Raw genomic sequence first — 20,038 nt, 5'->3', positions numbered from 1 at the left:
CAGACATGCATCAAAACAAAAACGTCTTCAGCTTCCTTGGCTACTAGTAACTGTGTGTGTGTGTGTGTGTGTGTGTGTGTGTGTGTGTGTGTGTGTGTGTGTGTGTGTGTGTGTGTGTGTGTGTCGTGGCGTCTTGTTTAAAGGTCCCAGTGTGTAACGTGTTTAGATGGTCATTCTCTAAATCTGTGCTGCCCCGTTCACCATCTTGTCCTTTTTCATGAATATTTACCTCCACCATCAACTCCAAGTCTTCCTATTGGCTGGAAATTTAACATTTGCGTTTGCATGAACTGGAGTAGACGCTCCATATTCATGTTCATCTAGAAATACATTAGCTGGTAAGAGACATACAGGACATACTGTTCCACTTTTCCTGTTTTCTCTGTCACATGATAAACTCCCAGCTGCTGCTAATGTTGCTAATGTTGCTAATGCTGCTAATGTTGCTAATGTTGCTAATGCTGCTAATGCTGCTAACGCTGCTAACGGGTATCGTAGCTTCCCGGCCCCGGTGGCAACTTTGAAGAAGGAAACATGGAGGACCACACATATTCAAAATCTAAATTTCAGGAACAGAAGTCTTCTTCTTCTTCTTCGCCCAGAAAAAGAAAAAGGAGATTGAAGAGAGCAAATTTTTTTACTGCATTAAACTTGAATTAATGCAGCCAGGGACAAAGTTATTGCTTGTAATTATAAGCAAGTTTAATCAAAGTAAATTGCTTATCACCAATCGTTGCTGACCTTTGACCTTTGTACAAAAATCTGATTTTGGACCTTCGTATATAAGATTTAAGAATCCCTGCCTGCCCCAGGCCTTTTGAAAATTGCATTGCGATTCATTTTGTATCTCAACCGGTTATAATCTTAACACATTTATATTGATTTTTAACCGCTTCTAGATGCATCGTCAGATGTGTCGTGTCGATGTTTGGTTGCACCACAGAGACGTGAGGTTCCTCTTCCTTTCACGGGCGTAAAGTAACCACACTAACCACACTAACCAGAATACTGTTGCAGAAAATGACGTCTCACTTCCTGTGGCCAATCAGTGAAAAGCATTACTCTTGTTTATTAAAAACTGCGCAAGTTGTAGAGGAACAAATTACAGGGTTAGGGTTAGAATTACAGGAGGCTCTAAGTGGTGCTTTTTTTTTTTTTTGCAAAATCATAATCATGACAAATGCTACAATTATTTTTCCAAACTACTCTTTTTCTGCAACAAGCATCCTGGCCTTGGCGTGCATGTCTGACCTGGGTCCCCTCAGCGGTCTGCAGGGGGCGCCTTGAGCCCCCGGTCAGACCTGCCTGCATGTCTGGTTGTTATATTTGAAACATAACGTCAATCACCTCAAAATGAGGGAAAGGGTTCAAAATTGCATCACCATTCATTTTTTATCTCAACCGGTCCATGATACACAATCACATACAGAGTATCAGTGTGTGTATGTTTACATGTTTGTGTATGAGTGTGTATATATGTGTGTGTGTGTGTGTGTTGCATGCGTGTGCATGTGTGTGTGTATGTGTGTGCGTGTGTGTGTGTGTATGTGTGCATGTGTGTGTGTGTGTATGTGTGTATGTGTGCGTGTGTGTGAGTGTGTTGCGTGCGTGTGCATTTGTGTGCGTGTGTGTGTATGTTTACGTGTGTGTGTGAGTGTGTTGTGTGCGTGTGCATGTGTGTGTGTATGTGTGTGCATGTGTATGTGTGCATGTGTGTGTGTGTGTGCATGTGTGTGTGTGTGTGTGTGTGTAAGCTTGTTTAACTATATTCGTGGGGTCCAGAAACTGGGAGTCCAGTATACTTGTGGGGTCCTGACAGCTTTGTGGGGCCAAAATGCTGCACCCCACAAGTGTAAAGGGCTGTTTGAGGGTTAAGACTTGGTTTTAGGATTATGGATAGAATTAGGTTATGGTTAAGGTGAGGGTGAGGGTTAAGGTTAGACATTTAGTTGTGATGGTTAAGGTTAGGGTAAGGGGCTAGGGAATGCATTATGTCAATGACAGGTCCCCACAAAACCCTGTGTGTGTGTGTGTGTGTGTGTGTGTGTGTGTGTGTGTGTGTGTGTGTGTGTGTGCGTGTGTGTGTGTGTGTGTGTGTGTGTGTGTGTGTGTTGTTTGATGTCTGGTTTCCTGTGTGCATGATGACAAGAAGATTATCCTCACCTCCGCTCTGCACTCTTTAATGAAAACCTTAAAGCAAATTAACTAAATTCTGTTTACAAGTGTGTGCATGTGTGTGTGTGTGTATGTGTGTGTGTGTGTGTGTGTGTGTGTGTAGAGAGAGAGAGAGAGAGAGAGGCGGCCTGGGAACCTCTGAGTAGGTAAAAGGGATGTGGGGGCTAAAGACAGGATATGGAGGGAGGGAAAGAGAGCGATGAATGGCAACGGGAGATTATAATAATCATTTCCAACTATCACTATCACTCAGTCATGTCGTTACACGCAGCTCTTACAAAAAGCCCTCAGCTCTCCTCATGTATATGTACTTTATCTGTCTTCATCAGCTCTTGTCTAAAAGTATTTTTATTAAGTGTGGGGAAAGGAAATTCCTCGCTGTTTTCCAATGGCTGCCCTGCCCCGTATATTAATGTAGCGCAGACTAGCAGCTGAGTATATTTATTTTATTTTTCACAAAGCAGCAGCCGGACAGAGGTATGCGTGTGAAAAGAAACTTTAAAGCATAGAAAATATTATTTTCGCTCGCTCAAACATAAATAAATAAACACACCAACCAGAAGCCTCGGGTCCTCTTTGGAATGTAGTAATTCGGAGTTTTTATGAATGAGTGCATTCATGCTTGGCCACGCCCCGCTCTCCCTCAAACCTCCTGCTCTCTTTCCGTGTTTGGAGCTGCCAAGCCCCGCCCCCTCCTCCCTCCTCTTTGGCTGCTCCCCCTGCATCCTGATTGGTCGAAGGAGTCCTGCGGTGGGCGTGGCTGCCATAAAAAGCACCGGGCTGATATAAAACCAAGCCTCGCCAACTTTGATCGATGGAGTTTCTGCAAGTGATTAAAGGAGCATCGTGCATTTGGGATTTAACCTTTTCGGACAAAAGCTCTTGTTTCTGAGCCTGTGGAGGATTTATTTTTCTGTGACACACTGTGTTATTGTTTTCTACTTTTTCCTCTCTCATCTTCTGTGGGAATCAGCTGACAGGCAGCATGGGGATACTGCTTTTAGTTGCTGTCTTTCAAGCGCTGACAGTCGGCGTGGTAAGTTCATATTCAGTCTGTCTGGCTTCATGTAAACACAGAGGCGAAAAAGGAGACGTGTGTGTGTGGTGTGTGTGTGTGTGTGTGTGTGTGTGTGTGTGTGTGTGTGTGTGTGTGTGTGTGTGTGTGTGTGTGTGTGTGTGTGTGTGTGGGTGTGTGTGTCACTCTACTGTAAGTGCCGTCTGTTTTCATTGCCATATAACCCACCTTTCCCTCCTGTTTGCTGTTGCATTTCAAAATAAAGGCAAAAAGAAATCTTTTCCTACGTGTTTAGCTGCACACAAGTGATTCATAATGCACGTAAGCACACTTAATTTCTCCTTCCATGACTCTATGTCTGACTGTAATCTTTGGACAATCTGTGGTGTAATATTTGTTTTTTTCCAAACTGGGGTTTGGGGGACCAACAGAGGTCTTTAAGGGGAGTTTCAGGGGGTCCTTAATAAGCAAAATGAGCATCAGGATAGTTAAAGCTTATAAGAATGCCTTAAAAGTGCCTCTGAAAATGTCACTCAAGGAAAAGTACGTAAGTATTATTTGCAAAATACAACTATAAAGAGCTTGCAATGATTCAGAAAGGACTGTTATACTACTTTATATATGCTGTTGGTCAATGTGGAGCCATGTGTTATGTATACAGTTGGGTAGTTAAATCTGTAATGATGCATCATGTTTTATAAGATCATCATATGCTCCGGATGTGAAATTGTCATCTGTGAAGTAACTAGTGATGTTAAAACTGCCAAATTCAATCAAGTGGAGTGAAAAAGTACAATATTTCCCACTAATATGTAATGAAGTTTACGTGAGAACATGCCCTTAGTTACGTTCTACCTATTTCTACCTCTGTATCCAGAGTTTAGACACTCGTTTGAATCTAAATGAGCTGATGGAACTTGGTCTTTTAGGTTTGTTGTTGTTGTTTGGAGTTTCTTGACCTGAAAAACCCTGAAAACCTGTCCCCTTTTTACAAAGTATACAGCGTGTACACAAGCTTCCATCTCTCTGTGGGTCCAAAATTACACTACTGTAATATTATCCAACAGATAAAAATAAACTTAAGTAAAGCTGATATGGACTCACTGCACTGGAAGTGACTTTTGGTTAGGGGATGTTTTGAGTACCAAGTTCTTACCCAATGATAATGCTAAAAAAGGAAAGCGATTGTCACCGCGTTGTGTAACGCTGTATCCTTCAAACCCACACGAGACCCACAAGAGTGAGAACCTGTGACAGCGGGACACCGGGACCTGGCCTGGGTTTAGACAGTGGCACACCAGGACCTGGCCTGGGTTTAGACAGCGGCAGAGTCAGGACCTGGCCTGGGTTTAGACAGTGGCACACCGGGACCTGGATTGGGTTTAGACAGTGGCAGAGTCAGGACCTGGCCTGGGTTTAGACAGTGGCACACCAGGACCTGGCCTTGGTTTAGACAGTGGCACACCAGGACCTGGCCTGGGTTTAGACAGTGGCACACCAGGACCTGGCCTGGGTTTAGACAGTGGCACACCAGGACCTGGCCTGGGTTTAGACAGTGATACACCAGGACCTGGCCTGGGTTTAGACAGTGGCACACCGGGACCTGGATTGGGTTTAGACAGTGGCAGAGTCAGGACCTGGCCTGGGTTTAGACAGTGGCACACCAGGACCTGGCCTGGGTTTAGACAGTGATACACCAGGACCTGGCCTGGGTTTAGACAGTGGCACACCAGGACCTGGCCTGGGTTTAGACAGTGGCAGAGTCAGGAAGGAATCCCTTAATGTGACTGTGGACAGTCCGTGAGAGTTCCTTATGAGTGCAGCTGTGAGGGGAAAAGCGAGAGGAAAAAGAAATGGCAAAGACGATGTAAAGTGAACAATAAAATCCTGCCGCTTCCTGACCACAGTCTGGGAGCCCGAAACGGGGAAGCTGCAACATGTAAGCCTACCTAACCGAGGATAAGACCGACTGACCGGCGCCGTCGTTTCCAAAGGTCTCCGTTTGTGGCCGTCCAGACTACAACACAAACCGGACACTTCAAACCAAAACTGGGATCAGAAGCGTTTCCAAATGTACTGCCCTTCAGGGGCTCGGAAACGCCAGAGCGGTGTGAAAGCGAGGTGTAACGTTGCAAAAGAAGTTCGCTTTCAAACCAAAATGTAGCAGTGTAAATGTAGTCCCAGACTGGCAGCTCGCTGTGGTCTCAATACCTGCTGGGACTTTCAAGAAAAAATCCAAGGCAAAAAGGCCTTTTTATTTTTTTTACTTTCTGCCAGATTCCAACTAGAATAACATTAAAACATTGTGTTTTTAATGTTATTCTAGTTGGAAATGTGCCAGATGTAATAAAGACATTTTACCTTTTTGTTCTAAAGATGTGTGCCTTGGATTTTTTTCTTGATGTTGGCTTTGTTAATACCCTACCAACGATGACAGACGACCGTCTTATTTTCACAAAGACCAGTACCAAGAAGCTCCCCCAATTCTTCGGTTTTTCACCTGCTTGGATTTGTTGGAGAGTTTGGTGTGTGTGTGTGAGAGTGTGTATGGTGATAGAGAGAGGGAGGTAGAGACAAAAGATGTAGGAGGGTGGAGGGAGGAGGGTCAAGGTTTGTGGGGGATTTTGGGTCAGAGAGCGTTCCTTTCATCCCCGCATGCCCGGCGAATGCCAAGCGGAAGGCGATGGAGGGTTACAGATACCCCTGTGGGGCTCGGGGGACAGTGCTGGGTATTCAGCGAAAATGTTTAAGCCTCACACACTTTGAGGAATTTCTGTGATCTGTGTAACATGAGTCAAACTATTGTCCCGCTGGGTTCCAGTGTGGCTCCTCCTTATGAAGTGTGTTTGCCGGTATCCAGGTTAACTGAAGTGCACACTGTGCCCCCCTCCTCCTTCCTGTAGGTGACTGCTGGCTGTCCAGTGGTGTGCGAGTGTCCTGCGGGGCCTCCGTCTTGTCCCCCCGGGGTCAGCTCGGTGCCGGACGGCTGCGGCTGCTGCAAGGTGTGCGCCGCTCAGCTCAACCAGGACTGCCACGAAGGACGGCCCTGCGACCATCACAAAGGCCTGGAGTGCAACTATGGCAACGATGTGGGCCGTACCCATGGCATCTGCAGGGGTACGTACCCAGGGGTTGATGCACAGACTGTGTACGTCAGGGGTGTCAAACTCAATTTCGCTAAGGGCCACACTGGAGAAAGAGAATCGCATCAAGGGCCAGACATGGAGAGTTTATTTACATGCTTTTATTTCATTGAAAAAGTAAAATATCTTTGACTCAATTATTGTATGTCTCATATAGTCTTTTCACTTACAGTTTGGTCCACATAAAGCCCTGAATAAGTGAGGAAAAACGTTCCAAAGCCATCCTAGAATTGAGCAAATCCAGCAAAACAATGATTATATTTTCTAAGTAGGCTACCGCCCAGCTGACTCACAACAAGCTCCTTCACAGCCTGAATATGTAAACTCTCTGCTTCTGGGGGAATTTCTGAGTCTAAAAGTTCGCAGATTTGCCAAATTCTGCTTTGAGTGTCAGGTTTCACATGTTTTTGGTTTTGCGCACAACTCGGTGGGCCAAAATATATTGTGAACTTAGATGGATATGCGGGCCGGATCAGACTTTGCGAGGGGCCAGATTTGGCCCCGCGGGCCTTGAGTTTGACACATGTGGTGTACGTGAAGCCAAAACATCTGGATCGCCCTCTGGCTGGCTGGCTGCACTATAGCTCATAAACCCTGCCTCCCTCCACGTTAGCGGATAGGACATGGACCAAACGAGAAAAATAATCAAAGCACACGTCAAATAATTTCTTCCCAAAGATGGTTTCTGTCATTTTAGGCAGTTCTGATCACGCTGATGTTTGCTCAAGTGTTAATTGTTATGGTCAGTTTGGTTTTTAATGGTTATTTGATGCTATAAAAACGGGGTAAAACCTCCTGATTGACAGCTGGGATTGACTCACAACAGGTGTATGGCCGGGACCTCCGTACCCCGATCACTAATGTGCAAAAACAGGCCTCCAGGAAGTGCGCCGGGCTTTGAAGCGGCCAAAAGGTGAAATTACAACTTCCATTACCCTCACGCAATGCCCTTTGGCCCAAAAAGACTTACATGGCAAAAGAGACAGCTCTTAATCATTGGATACATTTTATCGAGCGTCACAACCAGCGCAAAATGACTTTTCACTTTTAAGCAGAGGTGTATAAAGTACTAGAGACCCATACTTGAGTAAAAGTACAAGTGCTCTATCAAAAAAGTGACTTGAGTAGAAGTTGAAGTGCTCTTTAAGCACTCCACTTAAGTGGAAGTACTAAAGTATTCAATATTTTTTGTACTTAAGTATTGCAAGAAGTTTATTTTAAAATGTACTACTCAAGTACTAAAAGTAATAGTACAAGTATTGTGTTATGTAGTTATTAAAGAAAGCAGTCAAATTTTGAATATCATATTGTTGGAGTTCAACTATTTACTATAGTATTAAGACGGTGCATTACAGGCAGTCCCGAGCTGTACATTGCTAGATATATGAAGGAAGTTTCTGAAATAAACCCAAAAAGGTACATTAATGTCACAGCTGTTATAACTACTATTATCTGATATAACAATGGGTTATTAATCACTTATTAACAAATACTGAAATAAAATGTGTGATGTAGTGGAAAGTTAGCAAGCTAGCAACATCCAGATAAACTAGATCAGCTTCACATCACAGGGTCAAACATCCAGATAAACTAGATCAGCATCACATCACAGGGTCAAACATCTAGATAAACTAGATCAGCTTCACATCACAGGGTCAAACATCTAGATAAACTAGATCAGCTTCACATCACAGGGTCAAACATCCAGATAAACTAGATCAGCTTCACATCACAGGGTCAAACATCCAGATAAACTAGATCAGCTTCACATCACAGGGTCAAATATCTAGATAAACTAGATCAGCTTCACATCACAGGGTCAAACATCCAGATAAACTAGATCAGCTTCACATCACAGGGTCAAACATCCAGATAAACTAGATCAGCTTCACATCACAGGGTCAAACATCCAGATAAACTAGATCAGCTTCACATCACAGGGTCAAACATCTAGATAAACTAGATCAGCTTCACATCACAGGGTCAAACATCCAGATAAACTAGATCAGCTTCACATCACAGGGTCAAACATCCAGATAAACTAGATCAGCTTCACATCACAGGGTCAAACATCCAGATAAACTAGATCAGCTTCACATCACAGGGTCAAACATCCAGATAAACTAGATCAGCTTCACATCACAGGGTCAAACATCCAGATAAACTAGATCAGCTTCACATCACAGGGTCAAACATCCAGATAAACTAGATCAGCTTCACATCACAGGGTCAAACATCCAGATAAACTAGACCAGCTTCACATCACAGGGTCAAACATCTAGATAAACTAGATCAGCTTCACATCACAGGGTCAAACATCCAGATAAACTAGATCAGCTTCACATCACAGGGTCAAACATCCAGATAAACTAGATCAGCTTCACATCACAGGGTCAAACATCCAGATAAACTAGATCAGCTTCACATCACAGGGTCAAACATCTAGATAAACTAGATCAGCTTCACATCACAGGGGTCAAACATCTAGATAAACTAGATCAGCTTCACATCACAGGGTCAAACATCTAGATAAACTAGATCAGCTTCACATCACAGGGTCAAATATCTAGATAAACTAGATCAGCTTCACATCACAGGGGTCAAACATCTAGATAAACTAGATCAGCTTCACATCACAGGGTCAAACATCCAGATAAACTAGATCAGCTTCACATCACAGGGGTCAAACATCTAGATAAACTAGATCAGCTTCACATCACAGGGTCAAATATCTAGATAAACTAGATCAGCTTCACATCACAGGGTCAAACATCCAGATAAACTAGATCAGCTTCACATCACAGGGGTCAAACATCTAGATAAACTAGATCAGCTTCACATCACAGGGTCAAATATCTAGATAAACTAGATCAGCTTCACATCACAGGGGTCAAACATCTAGATAAACTAGATCAGCTTCACATCACAGGGTCAAATATCTAGATAAACTAGATCAGCTTCACATCACAGGGTCAAACATCCAGATAAACTAGATCAGCTTCACATCACAGGGTCAAACATCCAGATAAACTAGATCAGCTTCACATCACAGGGTCAAACGGTTAACATTCAGGACTCACTGCAGACTGAAACAACTCAGGCATAGCTTCATCTGCTGCAACAATAACTAAATAGAAAGAGTACAAACTAACATTGTCTCTGACTTCTGAACAGGCAACACCGTAATGAAAAGAAACGAAGACGAAAAGTGGAAGTAGGAGAAAAAAATAATACTCCAGTAGAGTACAGATACAGCCTTTTAGTACTTAAGCACAGTAGTGAAGTAGTTCTACTTCGTTACTATACAGCTCTGCTTTTTAAGAAATTCAATCCATTTGGTCCAATAACATTTGGAAAGTCTAGAAGAGCCGCACGATGAACTCATCAAATCCCCATTCAAGTTAGCAGAGCGCTAAACCGGAAGTATCCGGTTCGGCCAATGGAGGTCTCTAGTGCGCCTGCTCTATGAGCCGCACAGCGCGGACTCAGCGGCGATCACCCGAGATATTTTATATGCGGAAGTTGAACTTTTTTTGGCTTCATGAGCCACCGAGCAACTCTCAAACAGGGCTCCGCCTCGAACGCTGTATCCAGGTTTTACCGACTCTGGCAGCGACCCTATTCCGGGATATTTTGGCTTCACTTTTGTACAGCGGGACAGACTATGGCTGTGTCTCAAAGCGCCTACTTGCACACTTCAAACACTTAGTTTTAAGAATATCGTGTAGATAACTCAAAGACTCAGAGCACTGAAAGTACCCGGATGACACCCTAAAAACGGTGGAACGATGGACCCTTCTCGCACTAAACGGGCGCCATCTGGACTACAAAGTGGAACGGGAAGGACCAGGGACAGCTGATTGGACGAACGCGTCACGTGGGTCTGGCTGCTCCCGAATTTCAAAACCGACCATAATGGCGGCTTGTTCAAAATCCGATCTCTCATCGTACTAAAACAGTTCACCGAAACGTGTTTCTGAGAACATTTGAAGAGAGAAATAGGCCGTGCAGCTGCTGAATCTGTCTTCATTTCAGCCCGACAAAGGTCAGTTTAAAAGATTTTCATCATAAGTATTCCTTTTGGGACAATACTGACCATCGAAAGTGGGCACTACGGCAGGAAGTGGTCAGTGCACATTATCAGTGTACTGTCAGAAGTGTGCAGAATGAGACACAGCCAATGATTGGGAGGCCGAAAGAGAGCGAGAGAGGGGAGGGAGGAGGTGGGTTCAGATTGGGCTTTGAGTTTGGGGTTGATGAGGGAATGTGTAACTTCAGGGTGGGGAATCTGGCTTCCGCGCCAAGCGGCTGGAGTTTCTCTTTGATAGGGTCTCGGGGTTTTGAAGCCCGTGCCACGTTTCAAAAACCAGAGCACCTTCATGAGCTGGGCCTGAAACCTGGCCAACTCCGGCATTTATATAAGTAGCTCAGTGTGTACACAAACAGCCCCATGAAACACATGCATGCACAGTGGCATTTTTATGTGCGTGTTTATTTGGGGGTGTTTCTAGTAGTCCCACTCAGGGACGGACATTGTAAACAAGTCAAAATGCCTTTCTGATCTAAGAATAGAGCTGGCTTCATAAATCTGGAGATGGGGTGTCTCTCACTCTCTCCTTTGATCTCCATGCATTTGTGTCTTCACTCAAGTTTTCATCAGAGTTATAAAGTAAACTGAATCTAAATAAAAGCTTTTCTTTTGTCACTTCTCGACATTTTTGTCACTTTTTCCGATGTCTTTGTTGATTCTTTTGCGCTTTTTTTTTTTTTTTTTTTTTAAATGCTACAAAATTGAATAAAACACCCAAATTCAATTAAGTAGTAAACTGATCATATATTTAACTTGTGAAGAGCGTTGTATGGAACCATCCACGTAATTTAGTTTTGACAATTTGGTTGACAGAAACCCAAATTTCAGATATAGAAACTTTTTGAAAATGGGTCAGATTTGACCCGAAGACAACACCATTTACCATTCAACATCAGCTGTTCTCCGTGCATGTATTCTGGATGCATATGTAGCTACACACTTCTGAGATATTCTCCCTGGCCCTGACAGAAACCAACCAAAACTAAATATATACTAACTCAAACTAAACTAAAGCCAGCAAACACACTCTCAAAACTAACTCAAACCAGTCCTTCCACAAAAATGGAGAGTTTTTTTGTGATTGTTGCGGGCAAAAATCCTTGATTATACGGCACGTTTTCTTAAAAAATGCGATGGACTATGCAGGATATTTATGCAATTTTATGCGATGAAATTGCGGGAACTTGCAAAAACTGCAGTTAGATGAAAAAGAAAGTGATTTTTTATTTTTTTTTTCCAACATCCTGCTTTTCGATGATGTTCATGTCGCGTAATTACGTCACTCCATAACGTTCCCATGGCAACACAGGAAAATGGCTGCTCTTGTGTGAAGTAAATGCAACATTTTTCAACTTCCTGCTGAGATACAGTACAGGCCAAAAGTTTGGACACACCTTCTCATTCAATGTGTTTCCTTTTTATTTTCATGACTATTTACATTGTAGATTCTCACTGAAGGCATCAAAACTATGAATGAACACATATGGAATTATGTACTTAACAAAAAAGTGTGAAATAACTGAAAACATGTCTTATATTTTAGATTCTTCAAAGTAGCCACCCTTTGCTTTTTTATTAATAAGGGACAAACTTCCACTAATGAACCCTGACAAGGCACACCTGTGAAGGTAAAACCATTTCAGGTGACTACCTCATGAAGCTCATTGAGAGAACACCAAGGGTTTGCAGAGTTATCACAAAAAGCAAAGGGTGGCTACTTTGAAGAATCTAAAATATAAGACATGTTTTCAGTTATTTCACACTTTTTTGTTAAGTACATAATTCCATATGTGTTCATTCATAGTTTTGATGCCTTCAGTGAGAATCTACAATGTAAATAGTCATGAAAATAAAGAAACACATTGAATGAGAAGGTATGTCAAAACTTTTGGCCTGTACTGTATATTATGGGACTTTTTTGCAACGAAAATGCGGGGATTATGAAATCATGCAAGCACCGCATATTTTGCACAGAAATCTGCAATTTATGAGGCGAAAGTGCGGCATATTTGAAAAAATGCGCCTCCCCCCCTGCATAAATATGCAGACTTTGACTGATTATGCATTGAATTATGCGATCGCATAATCACGTTTTTCTGGAGGGACTGTCAAACTAAACTAAAACTAGCAAACCCACTCTGAAAACAAACTCAAACTAAACTGAAATGAAATTGAAAAGTCAAAACTAAAACTAAATAAGAACTAGGCATGTCCCGATCAGCTTTTTTGGCCCCCGATCCCGATCTGAGTTTTTAAAAATATTGAATATCTGCCGATACAGAGTCCCAATCCGATACTTGTATTTGCCTAGATAATAGAGCTGCACACCGTTTTTCTTTTTTTTTTTTGTTTACAAAAATAACTAAGCAAACAAAGTAACTGAAAGATGTAATAATACATTTAACTTAGTGCAGCTAGCATTTTTGTAAAACACATAAAATGAACTTCTACTTAGAATTGTGTAGAATTTAGACATAATGATTGGAGTAAGGAGATCGGCCCAGTAGAGTGCGGATCCGTCCTCATTTTTCTGTCCAAGCCCGACCTGAGCCAGACAGTTAAAATCTCATGTTGTTCTCGTACTAATGACTCATGTACGTTTCTTTGTGTGAAAGCTTTTATGAAGCAGCTGAAGGAAGGCATTCAGAAATGTCAACAGATGAGGTCATCAGCTCACACGGGGCAACAAGCACACGTTAACACAGGCGCGCACCTACATAATCAGCTGTTTTAAATTTAAAATGTTCAATGCCTTGTCGAGCTGATGTGACCGAGCCCGACCAGAACCCCAACATCATCTCTAAATATCTGTCCCGGCCTGGGTACTTTCCGGGCATCCATCCTCCAATGCCCATATCGGCTTGGATCCGATACTTCTTGATCTGATCGGGACATCACTAATAAAAACTAATTGAAAATTCTAAACTGTAATAATAACCTTGCTTCAGAGTTTTCCAGACTATTTGATATCTGAACCGAACCTTCTGTCTTCTTCCTTTCCCCCCCCCCCCAGCGAAGGCAGAGGGCCGCTCGTGCGAATACAACGGGCGGATTTACCAAAACGGCGAGAACTTCCACGCTGGCTGCAAGCACCAGTGCACCTGCATCGACGGAGCGGTGGGCTGCGTGCCCCTCTGCCCCAGCCACGTGCCGCTGGCGTCCCCTTCCTGTCCGGCTCCACAGCTGGTCAAAGTGCCGGGCCAGTGCTGCCTCACCGTCGACTGCCACAAGGGAACCACCCTCGTGCCCCCCGTGCACCGCAGACCACAACCTCCAGCTTACCCGCCTTACCCGTTCATTCCCTACCCGGCCTACCCCTTCCCGAAGCCTTATCCGAAACCTTACCGGAAGCTGTACCCCTACAAACCCAAAAAGGAGAAGGACACCCTGGGGAACGAGCTGGTGGAGGTGGAGGTGGGGCTGGGGGTGGGGGTGGGGCGCAAGTGGGACAGGCCACGTGGAAACAAGCACCTGGCGGGTAAGAGAAGGTGCCGCCGCCGCCATGTCGCCTCAGAGCGCCGTCTGTTTCCTCTACGCAGTAAAGCATCATGTTTATGTTTTAGCCATTTTAGCTCCCGCTGACGCACAAACGGGCTCACTGTGAGCCTTTTCCTCTGCATCTACGCGCGTGTGTGTGTGTGTGTGTGTGTGTGTGTGTGTGTCAGCATTTATGTGAGGCTTGTTTTCCACTGGCTCCTTGCACACCAGAGGTGCTCTCACACACACATACGCACACACATACGCACATACACGCACAGCACATACCTCTGTCACCCAGCTTTCCCCTCTCTGTAATCACCCACTCTATGCGTCAGTGTTGCCTGTTCACTGAATGAGGCTAGTGTGCTTTACATCTCTGGACCTCTCCTTTCCTCTCTCTCTCTCTCTCTCTCTCTCTCTCTCTCTCTCTCTCTCTCTCTCTCTCTCTCTCTCTCCCACCGGCCCGGTTTCACCCCTCCAGCTTTACTTTTGCCCGATCTCGCTCCTCTTTTCTCTGACTCTCCATATGTCACATCGCCCATTGTCCTCTCACGCGTCCCCTTGTTCCATCTCTCCTAGCCTGGAAGCAGGTGGGCGATCAGTGCGTGGTTCAGACGACTTCGTGGTCCCAGTGTTCCCGGAGCTGTGGGATGGGCGTCTCCTCTCGTGTTACCAATGACAATGCCCGCTGTAAGCTGATCAAGGAGACGCGTCTGTGCAACATTCGTCCCTGCAGCTCCATGTCTATGCCTGTCAAGGTGAGGAATGTGTGCTAAGATTCTCAGGCTACATCCATTCTACTACATTTTGGTTTAAAAAAGAATATCTTGGGGCTCCCTGAATAGAGCGTGCAGCTGCGTTCGCTGATAGTTTTTACGCAGATAGTTTTTTCCCGGCATTATTTCCAGACAGGCGTCCACAGGCAGCTCTGTGTTGCTGGAGACGCTGCACCCATCCATGTGATGCACACTGCACACATAATTTGGGTGATATATGAATGGAAGATGATTGCAGAAGTGACACTCATCTGTGTTTTTGTGTATTATTTTTAAAGAAATGGCAGAGCAGATTCCGATCCAGTGTGGCAGGGTTTTACATTTTTATGATGTAAATTGAGGGAGCAAAAGCAGTATCGGCTCCAAATATCGGCAGCCCGTATCGGTCATCGGCTGATGGAAAGAAAATCGGTATCGGCACTAAAAAAATCCATATCGGTCGATCCCCACGTTCCACGATGCAACTGTCCTATCCATTAAAGGCCAAAAAAGTATCTTAAAAAAACAAAACGAATATCTTTTGCTACATCTACAGTACAGGCCAAAAGTTTGGACACACCTTCTCATTCAATGAGTTTCCTTTTTATTTTCATGACTATTTACATTGTAGATTCTCACTGAAGGCATCAAAACTATGAATGAACATATATGGAATTATGTACTTAACAAAAAAGTGTGAAATAACTGAAAACATGTCTTATATTTTAGATTCTTCAAAGTATCCACCCTTTGCTTTTTTTATTAATAAGGGAAAAACTTCCACTAATGAACCCTGACAAAGCACACCTGTGAAGGTAAAACCATTTCAGGTGACTACCTCATGAAGCTCATTGAGAGAACACCAAGGGTTTGCAGAGTTATCAAAAAAAGCAAAGGGTGGCTACTTTGAAGAATCTAAAATATAAGACATGTTTTCAGTTATTTCACACTTTTTGTTAAGTACATAATTCCATATGTGTTCATTCATAGTTTTGATGCCTTCAGTGAGAATCTACAATGTAAATAGTCATGAAAATAAAAAGGAAACACATTGAATGAGAAGGTGTGTCCAAACTTTTGGCCTGTACTGTACGTGCAGATGAAGCCTCATGAAGGGATAAATTGCATTCCAGCCAGCGTGCTAAATACATTCAGGAAAGGATCGCTCTCAAGGGCTCTGATTGGTATTAATATCATGGCATGTATACACACCCCACCCCTGAATCCCTGCTGTTGCTGAAGCCCTTTCGGGTCCATTCTGTCTATTCCCGGTTCTGTTGCTGTGTGGAAAACATCCCCAGCAGGATGACGACAGAGCCAAACTAGACTGAGATGTTTCCTGTGGTTGGCCTGCTAAGAAATGACATGTCATTCAAACATTTAAACCGTTAGTTCAACATTTTGGTAGTCTCACATTGCCAGATCTATCTCCACAGCGCTGTGGAGGAAGGTCTGGCTACACCACTGATGCATTCTGGGAGAGGAGAAAAAAAAAAGCTCTGGGTTGTTTTGCATTTTCTTTAAAGTGCCCATATTATGAAAAAAACACTTTTTCTGGGATTTGGGGTGTTCTTTTGTGTCTCTGGTGCTTCCACACACATACAAACTTTGAAAAAAACACCATCCATGGTGTTTTGAGTGAGATCTGGTTTCTGAATGTGTCCTGCCTTCAGTCTCCTGGTGAGCTGTTCAAAATCGGCCTCGGACTGTGACGTCACAGCATGCTAGCATGCTACGTCATTCTCAATAGCAAAGCACTGCTACAAAACACACAAGTTCACCATAATCTCCAAAAGAACTACTTACATGTGTGCCCTCATTTAGAAGTCTCCCAGCTGATCCTGCCTTGGAACTGACCAAAGTTGGAGAAACAGGCTTTCTTTTACTGTCTCTAGAGTTAGCTAGCTGACATGATCTACGATCTGAGCTACTGAGCATGTGCGAGTGCAATCAAAGATAGTAGTGAAGAAGAAGATGAAAAGAGGTCTCACTCTGTAGCTAAAACAGAAACCAGGTGAAAAGAGGATCTGCAGCAGTGAGAGAGAGCTGTGCAGTACAACAACAATATGGTGTTTGTTTTTTGAAAATTAAACCATGTAAACCTATTCTGGTACAACCTTAAAATACAGTTATGAACCTGAAAATGAGTATAATATGGGCGCTTTAAACCACTCACAATCGTTGGTTGCCTACCATCATCTCTAAAGGGCTCGGACACACCAACCCGAAGGCTGAGGGACTGATCAGTCTCGGTCCAAAAAGTTCCTCAGGACACACCGAAGAGACTCGAGTCACAGACCTCGCCAGACTGTCCAACGGCCGATAATCGGGTTGGTGCGTCAGCGCGCCTTAAAGCTCACCGATTAACACGGTCTATCTCGACGTTCTTAGGGGGCTCATGTGCCGGACTGTGTCTTGGATGGGGCCAGTAACTTCCTGGGGGCTCTGCAGAGGCAGGATGTAGTCCAGCAAATACCATACTCAATCTGTGATAGCTTTAAAAAAAGAAGCAATGTATTAATACATAACCCTGACCTGTTATTGTCATCTTTTCCCCCCAAGTTTCTGTTTTTAACAGCTGATTCTTTGTTAAATACCACGACAAGAATTAGTTTGACATAAACCCCAGAACTTTTAAGAGCTGTTGTGACAAAAGAAAACTCTGTGTGTGTGTGTGTGTGTGTTTGTGTGTCTATGTGTATATGTATGTGTGTGTGGAAGAGTGTGTGTTTGTGTGTGTGTGTGTCTGTGTGTCTCTGTGTGTGTGTCTGTGTCTCTCTGTCTGTGTCTGTCTGTGTCTCTGTGTGTGTGTGTGTGTGTGTGTGTGTCTGTCTGTCTCTGCGTGTGTATGTGTATACGTGTGTGTGTCTGTGTATGTGTGTGTGAGAGTGTGTGTCTCTGTGTCTGTGTGTCTGTGTATATCTGTGTGTCTGTCTGTGTGTGTCTCTGCGTGTGTCTGTGTGTGTCTGTCTGTCTCTGCGTGTGTGTGTGTATCTGTGTGTGTGTCTGTGCGTGTGTCTGTGTCTCTGCGTGTGTGTGTGTCTCTGTGTGTGTGTGTCTCTCTACGTGTGTGTGTGTGTTTCTCTGTGTGTGTGTGTGTGTGTGTGTCTGTCTGTCTCGCGTGTGTTCTGTGTATCTGTGTGTGTGTCGTGCGTGTGTCTGTGTCTCTGCGTGTGTGTGTGTCTCTGTGTGTGTGTGTCTCTCTACGTGTGTGTCTGTGTATCTCTGTGTGTGTGTGTGTGTGTGTGTGTGTCTCTGTGTGTGTATATGTGTGTGTGTGTGTGTGTCTCTACGTGTGTGTGTGTGTCTCTACGTGTGTGTGTGTGTCTCTGCATGTGTGTGTGTGTCTCTGCATGTGTGTGTGTGTGTGTGTATCTGTCTACGTGTGTGTGTGTGTGTCTGTGTGTGTCTCTGTGTCTCTACGTGTGTGTGTGTGTCTCTGTGTGTGTGTCTCTACGTGTGTGTGTGTGTGTCTCTGTGTGTGTGTCTCTACGTGTGTGTGTGTGTGTCTCTGTGTGTGTGTCTCTACGTGTGGGAGTGTTTAGCTCTCCCACACTGACCCTGCGACACCGTGGCTGTCTGCTGCACTCAGCCGCCCTTTGCTCGGAGATTTAAAGAGCACTCGAGTCCCCCTCGCTGTTTCTCTCTCCCATTTCATCCTCCGCCCCCTCACAAACATCCTGCCTCTCCGTGGGCCACTCGTGAACCTGATGGCTCGTTATGCACCTGTTTCTCTGCGCTCTCCAAATGTTTGCAGAGCTGCCGTGTGGGTGTTAATGTGCATCGGTGTCGATCCTTCACTATCGCTGGCATGTCCCGGTCTCTCTCTCCGGCACTCATCGGTTGTTCTGACCTTTATTTGGTTTCCCCCTGTCTCTGTGCTTAACTGCATTAACTCTGTTTTTCACGTCTCCAGGCTTGTGTAATGAGTTATTTCATTTTGCCGTGTGCTATGGCAGCTCGGCAAATGGTCCTGTGATCCTGTAAAGCTTTCAGTGGAAAGCACTGAAAGCTTCGCAGCTGAACTAAAACTAAAGACGCTAGCGGCACATGGCTCTGGGCACGGCTTAAAGTGGGCTCTGGTAGGAGGGGGAACCCTCAGATCTGTGGATGGGCTTGCTGTCAACACCACACCAAATTCCATTCTCAAATTACTACACTTTTAAAGCTAGTTCACCTGTTGCTCTCATTAGTTCCTTCTAAACTAATCTAATTGGCAAGTTTAAAGGAACATGCCGACTTATTGTGAATTGAGCTTATTCACAGTAACCCCCAGAGTAAGACAAGTCCATACATACCCTTCTCATCTCCGTGTGTGTTGTAAGGCTGCCTGACGGCTCCAGCATTAGCTTAGCCCAGCACAGATCCTGCAGGTAACTGGTTCCAACTAGCCTACTGCTCCGAATTGTGACAAAAGTGACAAAATAACAACAGCGTGTACAAAAAACAACGTAACATGAGACACAGCCATCTTCTAACCGTAAACAAACCGGGAACTATATTCTCAGACAGGCTTGCTGCGAGCATATCACTCCGCCCAAGTACTATATTCTTCCGCCTGAGAATATAGTTCCCAGCTTGTTTACGGTGTCATACTGAAATTTGTCAAATCCGTAAAATAATAAACTTTTCTCTTTACATACAATAACAGAAAATGGAAATCATTTCAAAAACGTTTTAGCTACCTATGATTGTTTGATTGCTAACGTTAGCTCAAAACACCATCCAAGTGACAGCCTTTGTTGTGTTTGATTGCTAACTTGTAGCTAGCAGTCATTTCAAAAACGTTTTAACTAAGCTATGATTGTTTGATTGCTAACGTTAGCTCAAAAAGCCGTTAGCATCTTGTAGGCTACTTGTCGCAAAATGCCGCATGCGCGACTCACATTTGCACTCGTCGCAAAGTGACGCACAAGTTGAACAGGTGAAGATCAGGTTGAAATTGTATTCAATTTTATAGCATTTGAAGAAAATAATGTATGAAACATTGAAAAATAAGTGACAAAAATGTTGGAAAAAGCTTCAAAAAACGTGGTTAAAAAATCAACGAAAACATAAAAAAAAAAAAGCCGCAAACATCGAAACCAAAGTGACAAAAGTGTATACATTTTTTTATATTTTGACCCAGAAAAACTAAAAGTTGCATCGTCGACGGGAAGACAACACAAGGGTTAATCCAAGGTCCAGGAACACCGTTCCGGTGTTGTGTCGAACTCTGTTTCCCCGTCGAGATCTGACCTACCTGAACCTGAACCAAACCCTAACTACAGAAGGGGGAGCGCTAATTTCGGGATTCACACTGGAATTTACTCATTTCGGCCGGATGTGCGTCCCCTTCCTCTGTCTCTGTGTTGGCGTTCTAACCTCCGGTGGATTTGTG

General features: G+C 44.0%; 1 protein-coding gene across 1 annotated transcript in view; it reads left to right on the top strand.

The window, feature by feature from the left end:
- The first annotated feature begins 2,965 nt into the window (after positions 1-2,965).
- Positions 2,966-20,038, top strand: part of si:ch211-106h11.3 (CCN family member 1) — an 18,940-nt gene continuing 1,867 nt past the window's right edge. The window contains exons 1-4 of the mRNA XM_039824003.1: positions 2,966-3,211; positions 6,094-6,307; positions 13,437-13,901; positions 14,483-14,661. Of these exons, the coding sequence (XP_039679937.1) occupies positions 3,161-3,211; positions 6,094-6,307; positions 13,437-13,901; positions 14,483-14,661 (909 nt within the window). The 5' untranslated portion in view covers positions 2,966-3,160. The remainder of the gene's footprint in view (positions 3,212-6,093; positions 6,308-13,436; positions 13,902-14,482; positions 14,662-20,038) is intronic.

This window comes from Perca fluviatilis, chromosome 15 (assembly GCF_010015445.1).
Source record: "Perca fluviatilis chromosome 15, GENO_Pfluv_1.0, whole genome shotgun sequence".
In the NCBI taxonomy this organism is placed as follows: domain Eukaryota; kingdom Metazoa; phylum Chordata; class Actinopteri; order Perciformes; family Percidae; genus Perca; species Perca fluviatilis.
The sequence above is the reverse complement of the archived record's forward strand: the minus strand, read 5'-3'. Positions and strand labels throughout refer to the sequence as shown.